Here is a 10,281-nt window from a genome sequence, read left to right on the forward strand (position 1 = left end):
GAAGGTGTAGCTTCTGTCAGTCGTCTGAAACAATTAAGCACCTCTTTCTGGAATGCCCTATGGCTAAACTTTTATGACGCTCAATCCATATTGCCTTTAACATCACCCCGCCTACCAGCATTAACATGTTATTTGGGACGTGGCTGGACGGGGTTAATGTTGGTTTAGCCAAACTAATTCGAGTTGGAACATCCGCACTTTTGTGGGCTATTTGGAACTGTAGAAATGACCTAGTTTTTAACAGACAACATTGTATTAATTTTTTGCAGGTCATCTTCAGGACTACCGCCTTGATCCGCGTGTGGTCCTTACTCACTCCTGTGGAAACCAGGGAGCCTTTGGTTACTGGGTGTGCCCGATGGGAGATGGTAGCTCAGGCTATCTTCAGCTGATATGGATGGCGACATGCTGATAGAATAGGGAGTTAGCCAACTTCATCTATTACCTTTTCTTTTGGGCGTTGATCGCCTTGTAATTTCTGCTCACGGATTACCTTTAGACTTTGTACTTGCTTTGGATTATTCCGGTTCTTAATAAAGGGCTCATGCATCACTCGATGCAGAGGCCGGAACGATGCCTCCTTTTCAAAAAAAAACCCACCAAATTCAGTCAGACCCACGACACCAAAGCTATGGGTGGGCACCGGGAACCCGTGCAACAAGGTGTACATGGACCTATTCTATGCCTCCACAGTCATTTTCCTTGGGAATATAATGGAGGCAAGACGTCTTTCTCGGATGCTCCATGGTTGCAAGGTAAAAAAACCAAAGCAAATTACCCTTCTAATTTTTGCTGCCTCCAAGAGGAAGAGATAGACTGTGCAGGATGCCCCTTGGAGACCTTGCTTGGCTGCGCAAGATCAACCCGTCCACCAACCTCACAGTCAACTACATCATTGAGTTCGTGGACCTCTGATCAGGCTAGAGCATGTTACTCTTCAGGACGATATTGGTCATGATATTACCTAGAGATTGAGGCACATGGAGAATACACGACCGCTTCTACATCCTCAAGCTCATACAGGAAGAAGCAAGACTTTGGAGCACAACACGAGCTAGGCACCTAAGCAACATCCTGAACCCTTTCATTTCGTTTGAGACTGTATTGGTGATGTACTAAACTCTTTCTCTCTTAATTAATGAATGATGCAAATATTTTGCCTCGGTCTCAAAAAAAAAAAAAAAAAAAAAAAAAAAAACACCACCAAAGCTCTCAGCTCCAGCAGCACATTTACATTTTTTTAGAAAAGGAGGCCTCACTCCAGCCTCTGCATCAAGGGATGCATACAGCCATATATTAAGCAAACATAGTGTTCAAGAAGTACAAAGTATAGAAAAAGAAAAAAAGATACATGGCAGCACATTTACATAGCTCTGTTTGTCTGTAACAAGTTGCCCGACCCTGCAGTCAACGCCTCAGTACGTGGAGAAACAGGCAACAGAAGGGTCTTTCTGATACAAACTATCCAAGTGTATTGCAACTCACATTTCATCATCAGGTAAAATCCAAACTCCGAATCTGAGATACACCACATACATGCATATAGATGTCAATTTCTCCAGGAAGAAAGAAAGCGACAGCTCCGTTCTCCAGAGCCCTTCTCTTGGATGCGCGATCAAGGGTGGACGGTGGTGGTGTGCCATAACTCATAACTCCGGGTGAAGCCGTAGGTTGCCATTAGATTGAAGATATAGACCACTGGGTGTCGGTTTCTTCCGTTAACAACATGGCAAGTGTCGTTTTCTTCTTCAGAAGATGCAGTCTGGTTTTTCCTGACAAGGAGGGAGATGTGTAAGTAATTGGCATGCTTCTGCCGGTCAGGGTCAGAATAGTTTGTGATACACCAATACTGAATCACCGAAATATATACTAACCATCGCACGCACAGTATCAATATAATGTGAATGATGTACTCCTGGCAGCAATTTCTGAGTGACACCACAAGGCTGACAGGCTTCAGATATACTACCACCTAGCTGCAGGCTACGCTTCTGCTGCAGAAGCCTGCAGCTAGGTGGTAGTATATCTTTCTGCTAGCTAAGGCAGTGTTTCTGCTGCTGCTACTTTCTTAGCATGGCTTCAGATACTCCGCGGACTGGTTGCAAGTCGGTTCATCACCCTCCTTGGCAGAAGATTCTGAAATATTTTCCAATTGGTTACCTCCCATGAAGGAACCTTCTCTGGTGTTTTAGGTACACCGAGTAATTTCTGCAGTCATCGAGTAGGTTTGCAGCAGCCCTTGCCTGCCGTTCCTTTTGGTGTCCCGAACTGTTCAGCGGCATCTATACCTCCTCTACTCAGAGGAACCATGAGTACACTCACACCTGTAAAATTCTACCAAGTTATGCCAGATGATCCTTTGATACCAAAAACTGAAGATTATCCAGGCACGCCTTCAGTCTTCATGAGTTTTGGACAAAATGCAAACACACGTGGCTTGAAAGCCCACTAAACAAACATATGAACATCTGAACAGCAAGCTAACAGAAATTAGAAATGCAAGAACACCTGGTACTGACAGCAACATAGCAGTATATGAAAAGAAAAAATCACCTTAATATAAGTAGCTTGACCCGAAGTCTCATTTATTCCATACTGGTGTCCTACTGCTATTTTGATCGTGACACCTAAAATAGGGGAGTAGACTGCCACGTCTTGATGAATAACAATAACCCAAATTTAAATGCAAAATATGAAGAAGCCTATAAGATCGAACAAACACCTGCACAGATAACATAAACAAATGGTGATCACAGGTTTTGTTGGAAGAAAAGAAGATAGACTTGCAGAAGGCATTGGCTGATAATGATGTCGATTCTATCGATCCGTGGAAAGAAAAGAAGCATCGAAAAACAAATCTTAAATAGTTTCACTACCATTGAGAAGAAAATGGGAATTTGATATGGCAGGAGTAAAAGTGTTTTTTTTTTTTGGGGTGAGTATAAGTTGAAGTGTATATGACTGATATTGGTGTGGACACCCCTAATGAAGGTTATTGCAGCTAATTTGCATGTAATGGCTCCGCCTGAAATTAGAACCAAGAGGGAGCCCAGTTATATATACTTCAGTTCAGAAATATGTTGTTCCTGCTTTGCATCAAAGAAACGTGCTGAGAAATCTCAATCAGAAAGGTATTTTGGGTGCACCCCCATGTTCTTAATCCCCATCTTATTTTCTGCTTCTCCTCTCACATCTACTTTGCTTCAACTAAATTATCTATTCTATCTAATTTCTGGTTTCTAGATAGATCAACTTCACCAAAAATCCCCAAATATTGCTGTTATTAGTGTGTAGTGAAAGGTCAGGGCCAATTAGCACATGTTGTGTCTTATCAGATATAGTACAGCAGGAGTAAAGTTCCAATGTACATATACTTACAAGATCAGGGCCCTTGTGTCATGCATGCATGTGTTTGTATGGGAAGGGAAGAGATCTACAAGGCTAGAAGAGTGTAGAATAGAACTCGAATGCAAAGCCCTGCACAGTGGATGGAAACAAACACATAGTTATTAAGAAGGATTGCAGGAAAAGGGCAAAGTGGAAAACACAAGAAAGTATGTTTGTGTTACCTTGGTTCCCTCCAATCCCCTACAGTACTGTTCTAGCTCCTCGGTGCATTTATAGACATTCAGCTGTTTCAGTGAATCCGAGAGGGTATTGTTGGGCAATGACGAGATGGCTGGACAGAGTTTTACTGATAATATCTTGAGGCTGGTAAGGTTACGCAGCCCTGCAGGGAGTTGTTGAAGGTCCTTGAAACACCAAAACACTAGCTCCTGGAGGGAGGAGAGGAGCTGAAGGGCGTCCTCTTGCTCCTTGCTGAACCGCTCCATCCCACGAGAGACATGCCCATAAAGTGCCAGCTTGGTGACGGAGGAAGAGAGGAATCTGCAGACGGGTGCAGCAAGGAGTCCTGCTATGTCATCTGTCGAGAGCTCCTGCAGTGTGGATGAAACAAGCTGTGTCTGCTGCTCTTCACCTCCCTCAGCAACCTCCAAAGCCCGTCTAGGATTGGGATCCCAACCAGCAAAGAATCTAGGGCTGCGAGTGACTGTTAATTCTTTGAGCTGGCCCCCGGTGGTAAGGAGAGACCACAAGCCCTGACATTTCAGATCCTCTCCACAACTATACAATTCTAATATGGTGAGAGAAGAGAGGTTTGAGAGGGGCTCCAGTGTCCCCATGCCTTGCACATCCCAAAGCTCCAGAGACTGCAGGGAGGAAGGGAAAATGTGACAGGAAAAGGAGAAAGTGGATAGAATCTTTGGGAACCCCCGTATTGTTAATCTCTTGAGGGATCGCAAGGCTTGTAGCGCTCCTCCTCCAGGAACAAGAGTTGGCGGATCCACCAGGACCAACTCTGAGCAGCCATTGAACAACAATTCCTGTAGTGAGTCACTGAGATGAGCTGGGAAGAGCAACACTCCATCATCCTCTTCATCTGCTGCTGCTGCTGTAATTTCACCTCCCCCCATCTCTGATGCTTCTGATGTTGTTTGTTGCACATCCACCCCCACTACCAGCTTTTTTATATTTTTACATGTCCATATTTGCAATTTGGAGAGATTTGGGAGGTGGCGGAGGAGCTCTGTCAGTTCCTCGCCACTATTACCATTTAAGTCCGAGATCCAGATATGCTCAACAGGGAGCTGCCATTCCACATCACTCTGACCTCCTCCTAGTGGTCCAACTAGACCAACTGAACTTTTTACAAACAGTGTCTTCAGCGAGGTTAGCATCAGAAGGTGCTTCAACTCCAGAGGTGGGCACTTTTCCAGTGTCAGCTTCTCTACATCTGTTTCTTTATCAAAAACTAACACTTGGTCTATGTTATGCAAATCAGCCTCTCCAATAATCTCCAATCCTGCACAAATCCATGATTTTGAGTACCTAAAACTCTTTAGTAGCTTTACATTTTTCATCTCGACATGATGCAGACTTTCAATCCAGGAGATGAGAACCACTGACGAGAATACTCGACAGTCGGTTACCTCAAGCTCTTGTAGCTTGGGGAACCAATCCGGGGAAACAATGTGGTTTGGGAAAGGCAACCCCAACAGTCTCGGGCACTCTCTAATAATCAGAACTTGCAAAAGGGGGAACATATGAGAATCTGGTGGCAACAACTCTCCATCCATGGAAGACTCTTGTTCACCTGTGTAAACCCATTTTTGAAAACTTCCAAGGCCAATGAGTGTAAGTTGTGTTAGCCTGCAAAAGCATTCCTCTATGATAAACTCCTTCGGTCTCGCAATATCCTCCAACCTTATTTCATGAAGATCCCACGCCTTCCCTAAAGAAGGGAAAACTTCCCAAGAAACACCATCCAGATAAAGAGATTGTAGAGCCTCAACAGCAAACTCATCGCCCAGCCATGTTGGACAAGACGGACCTCCATGCCCTCTAATGCACAACACCTGAAGATCTCCATGTGGCTGAAGTCTCTCAAGAACCGCTGCTTCCACACCAGGCTCAACAGTAGATCGCTTACTATCCCAATCCAATGTTAACCTCCTCAGGTAGTTTTTCTCTATCAGTTTTGCATGAGCTGCTTCTTCTTCTGTGTGTATTTTCTCAAGGTTGTAGATGCCAAGCTCCCTGAGCTTGCTTAAATGCTCTAGTTGCTTTGGTTCAAATCCTTCACCTTTTTTTTTGACTTGAAATACCTTTAACTCTTCTAAGAGTTTAAGTCTTCCCACATTATGAATATCAGAATGAAGCTGATCATCACTTGGGACATAAAAATGGCACAACTTGGCAAGGTTGCTCATGTTTTCGGGCAAATCACGGCTACCATCCCACAAATCAAGATCTAGAATCCTTAAATGATAAAATTTAGATATGCTAAGTGGTAAATGCATCTGCCGCTCCTTTGTCCCGAGACATAGGTATCGTAGGTGAAAAAGTCCTGAAAAGTTTTGTAACATGGACTCCACGGGACAAAGCATTTTGGGAAAATGAAGAAGACGAAGAGCGTTCGCTTCCCCCAAAAAATCACCAAATATCTTGACAAAACCTTCATCAATTTCTCCGAATAACATCAGTGTTTGCAAATGTTCAACCTTCAATACTGTCTTCAGTTTTTCCAATTCACTCTTTAATTTTTCACCAGACACTGCATCATATTCATGCAAGTTCTCTGTGCTTATAGACAAGTGTCGGGTTGTTGGCTGAATTTTAACTGATCCAACATTAGGGAGACGTAAACTAAGACAATCATTCGATGCAACCTTCAATGCCAACTCATGCAGTAGGTCATGCATGACATACCGTGGTTCACCAACGTTCTCCTCTTCCCTGAAAAATCCATGGATGACTAAATCATTTAAAATTCTCAGACCACCTTCAAAGGTTGTGTTTTGACTACAAGGTGTCAAAATATCTAGTCCGACCCATAGGCTGATGAGCTCACGGCTTCTGAAATGGTAATCTTCAGGAAATAATGCAGAATAGAGAAAACACCGTTGCAGATTGAAAGGGAGAAAGTCATAGCTAAGCTTCAAGGCAGACATAATTCCATTGTTATCGGTCTCCCATTCTTCACTGTTTAGGACCCTTCTCCAGTGACTCATACTAGGGTCTGTCCTCAGTAATCTACCAACAGTCTTTGCTGCAAGAGGGGAGCCCTTAAGTTTTTCCATTATCTTATTTAGCAAATGAACTTTATTCCCTGGACATTGCCCATCATCAAAGACATATACAAGGAATAACTTCCTAAACTCTTCAGGTTCCAAACCGTTCAGTTGTATTGAATTGCCAATTGCTCTAACCTTTTTTGCTATTTCTTGAAAACGAGTTGTTACTAGAATCATGGAACCATTTTCTTGTGACTTGCTGAGTATCAACAATAGTTTTTTCCAGTCATCCACATCAGTAAACTGCCATATATCATCCAATACAAGTAAGAATCTTTTGTATTTCAACCTGTGTTCAATCAACTCTTGTGTTGTACTACACCCATTTTCACCTTCAACAGGAAGGGTATATCTTTTAATCTCTTGTAGCACCTTATCGAGGTTGAAATTGAAGGATACGCATATCCAAATCCTGACTGGAAAATGATTCTGCACTTGTTGGTTGTGATATATGTGTTGTATCAGAGTTGTCTTCCCCATTCCCCCTGGACCAACAACCGGTAGCACGGTTAGACCCTTGTCACAGTATTGACCCTCAGTGATATCATGTATGATGCTATTCATGACACGGACCCTCCCATACAGTTCTGGCTCTGCACTTTGGGGTGTGGTGGTGGGACGATGCTGGGCAATGTCTAGAGCAATTCTAGCGCCACAACCTTGCAGAATCTCATTAACATCCTTACGCACAGGCTGCAGTTTCTCTACAATGTCCTTCATCCTTTGAGAGAAATCAGCCCTATTAAAGTCAAGCTTTGGTGTTTTGTGTGCATTGCCATGGTCTTGTTCATCAGCGCTAACATGTGGATGCGGGGAAGATGAGCAAGGGAGCAGTTTGGCGATCAGCTTGGGCATGCATCCGCTGACCTCCTGATTGGCGTCTGTTGCCGAGGAGGAATCTCCTTGGGAACTCTGCCGGTGTTTAGCACGCTGCCAAGGGCAACAGTTGACCTGCTTGCCGACAGCTTTGGCGGTGTGGCGAGCGTTGAAGGCAAGGTCGCGGATGTAACCCTTGCCGTGCTCGCCTGCGGCATCGTCCGTGTTATGGAGCGCATCGTGGATGCGGAAGTAGTCCAGCTCGTCCAACAAGTCTTCGGCATTGTGCGCCGAGTCCCGCAGCTTCTGAAGCAGCATCTCCATGGCCCGCCCGTCAAGCTCCTTGAGAGAAGCTTGCTCGAGCGTGGCCTTGACGAGCAGAAGTTCGGTGCTGAGGGCGTCGACGTTGGGGCCAAAGTTGTTGGTCGCTGCCCAAGCCCCCAGCAAGCCATCCGCGACGGGGGCCAGCGCCTTGCCCACCACCCATTGTGCCGCCCTGAGGGCGGCATCGGCCATTTTTTTCTTGGCCTGCATCCAGATCCAGGAATGAGAAAGGAATTCGTTCGTTAGTAGGCTGGTGTATAGGAAAATAGACAAGTGTGTGTATTTTTTTAGAAAAGGAGACGAGTGTGTGTATAGCAAGAGCAACGTACGTTGGCGCAAGCGCTCTGGTGTGGTGATGGATGCTGCCTGCCTTTCTGCACAAATGGGTGCCGGCAACGGATGCCGCTGCCGCCCGCCCGCCTGCCTACTACTGCTGTACCTAGCTGCTGCTGCTGCTGCTGGGGGGTTGAGCCGCAATCTCAGCACAGCAGGCCAGGGAAGTGTGTAGCTGTTCCTGATGCATGAGGAGGCGAGAGAATTTTCAATCACAAGTTGACAACTCACAAGGGAAATACAAGTCTCCAGCATTCACAAGACATGCATGGAGAAGGGAAACAGAAGTGAATTGTTTCCTTTCTCTATTTTTATTTACACCAGCTACGGGAAGCACATAGTACTAATAATTAAGAGCATGCTTAAAGGAAAGAAAAGAAAAGAAATTAACCTGTGTGGTCAACCAAACCAAAGTTAGGGAAGGTACATCGTCGTGCCAAGGTAGATGGAATGATGGATGCCGCCTGCCTAGATCACTAGATGCAAATGGAAATGGGGGGGTTGAGTGAGTCACACCAGGCCGGAGGAAGGTACAGAAATGGAGGCACTCAGACAGAGCACGGAAGAGAGAGAGAGAGAGAGGCTACTGACCTGCTGCTGTCCGGAGGCGGCTGGTTCAGATCCGGGCGGGAGCCGCCGTGGTGAGAGGGGGAGGTGCGTTGCCGGAGAGGATGCCAAGTGAGCTGCGTTGCCGGAAGGCGAGGCGGAGGTGAAAGGCAGCAGCGGCGGGCAGTGGAGAGCAGAGCTTGAGGTAGCTAGTGAATGAGTGAGAGCGAGGGTTGTTGTCACAGTGCTCTTACCACCCCACCCCTGGATCTGGATCGCACGCGCACTGTTACCTGCTGATAATAATTGAGAGGTCCACGACGACGACTGTAGAAAAAGTATTTTTGCTTGACTTAGGACCATCTCCAACAGCCGCCTTATATGTTATATAGGCGTCGCATTGAAAAATAATGATTTTAGCGCGCTATCATTTCGGGAGCTCCAGCGAACGCACAAAAACGACGAGTGCGGCATATGTAATTCAGCGCACGGGAGGAAACGCATCGCGCGCCGCTTATTTGCTGCGCCCGCTCCCGCGTGCTCAACTCTCGAGCGCTCGCGCGAAACTTCACCTACCCATCCAGCCGCGCCGCCGTCACCGCCCTCGCCACCCTGTTTTTCCGGAGACCGTTCCGACGCTTCCCCAGTCTCTCCCCGCGCAGCCACGGCTTCCTCACTCTCTCTCTCGTCAGCACCGCCCGTCGGAATTATTATCTGCTGCTGCTGGATCTTAATTTATGCAATTTTATTTCTCCAAAAAGAAAACTATATGGGTCAACGAGGTCACAAATTGCTAGACAACTGAGGAAAGAGAGAGAGAGAGAGCCCACCGCCATTGTTGATGCCAGAAGGTCGGCACGCCCGCTCTCACTATCTCCCTGCCGTGAGAAAATGGGAGGAGGAAGATGAGGAGAGCTCGAGGCAGAGGGCGGCGACGGCGTGTTCTTCCGCCCCTCGCTAGTTTTCAAGACGGGCCTAGTGTGGTGCGCCTTCCGGGACGTGTAGTACTTTAGACTGGATGCGCATGGTTTTCTACTGCGTATTTGAACTTGTGGGCATGAACTTTTGGGCACGAACTTGGTTGAATGATGTTTGTGATTCAAATTATATGCCATGTGTTTTGTGTTGAATGAAATATGTGAAATTTGTGTTCAAAATGAAGAAATGTGAGGCATCGGCTGCGTGCGCGCTGCTGGAGCTGCGCGTCCGTGCTGCATTTCAGCGCGGCTGCTGGAGCCAGCGCTGCACGCCGCGTCAAACCTGGCGATTGCCGTGTTGTAGATCAATTTTTTGAGCACCGGGCGAAGCGCGCCTGTTGGAGATGCTCTAACCTATCCCCAAATCTTTGCTCACTACTCCATCTGTAAAGAAATAGTGATCTAAACGCTTTTATATTTGTTTATGAAGGGAGTATTCCTTTTTTTTCAAATATCTTGCATTAAAATCATGAAATAATACAAAGTTCTTGTCCCGTATTATTTCATTCACTACCGTGAACGAAGTCTGAGGAAACTTATTAAGAAGGCCCCACCGCAACGGCCTCGGCGGCGTCTCCCTCAATCCTAAACCTACTCCGAACACACCCCACGCACAGATCTGAGGTTTCACTCACTCCCGGATCCGGAGC

The 10,281-nt window shown here is 46.1% G+C and overlaps 1 protein-coding gene and 1 long non-coding RNA gene across 3 annotated transcripts; both read right to left on the reverse strand.

Annotated features, from left to right (window-relative positions):
* Window positions 1-1,268: 1,268 nt before the first annotated feature.
* Window positions 1,269-1,969, reverse strand: LOC123431464. The gene is made up of 2 exons (XR_006623105.1): window positions 1,875-1,969; window positions 1,269-1,772 (listed from the first exon to the last, which is right to left on the reverse strand). It is a non-coding gene; the product is annotated as an uncharacterized LOC123431464 (long non-coding RNA).
* Window positions 1,970-2,554: 585 nt separating this feature from the next.
* On the reverse strand, window positions 2,555-8,910 carry LOC123431463 (disease resistance protein RGA2-like). Of its 2 annotated transcripts, none has more exons than XM_045115259.1 (6): window positions 8,700-8,910; window positions 8,500-8,584; window positions 8,105-8,283; window positions 3,570-7,979; window positions 3,379-3,477; window positions 2,555-2,722 (listed from the first exon to the last, which is right to left on the reverse strand). In XM_045115259.1, the coding sequence occupies exons 4-5, from the start codon at window positions 7,965-7,967 to the stop codon at window positions 3,442-3,444; spliced, it is 4,434 nt and encodes a 1,477-aa protein (XP_044971194.1). In that variant the 5' UTR covers window positions 7,968-7,979; window positions 8,105-8,283; window positions 8,500-8,584; window positions 8,700-8,910; the 3' UTR covers window positions 2,555-2,722; window positions 3,379-3,441. The 2 variants fall into 2 exon arrangements, with proteins under 2 accessions (XP_044971194.1, XP_044971193.1); XM_045115258.1 differs by having other exon boundaries at window positions 8,105-8,289.
* Window positions 8,911-10,281: the final 1,371 nt, after the last annotated feature.

The sequence above is a fragment of the Hordeum vulgare genome, chromosome 2H (genome assembly GCF_904849725.1).
Source record: "Hordeum vulgare subsp. vulgare chromosome 2H, MorexV3_pseudomolecules_assembly, whole genome shotgun sequence".
NCBI lineage: Eukaryota > Viridiplantae > Streptophyta > Magnoliopsida > Poales > Poaceae > Hordeum > Hordeum vulgare.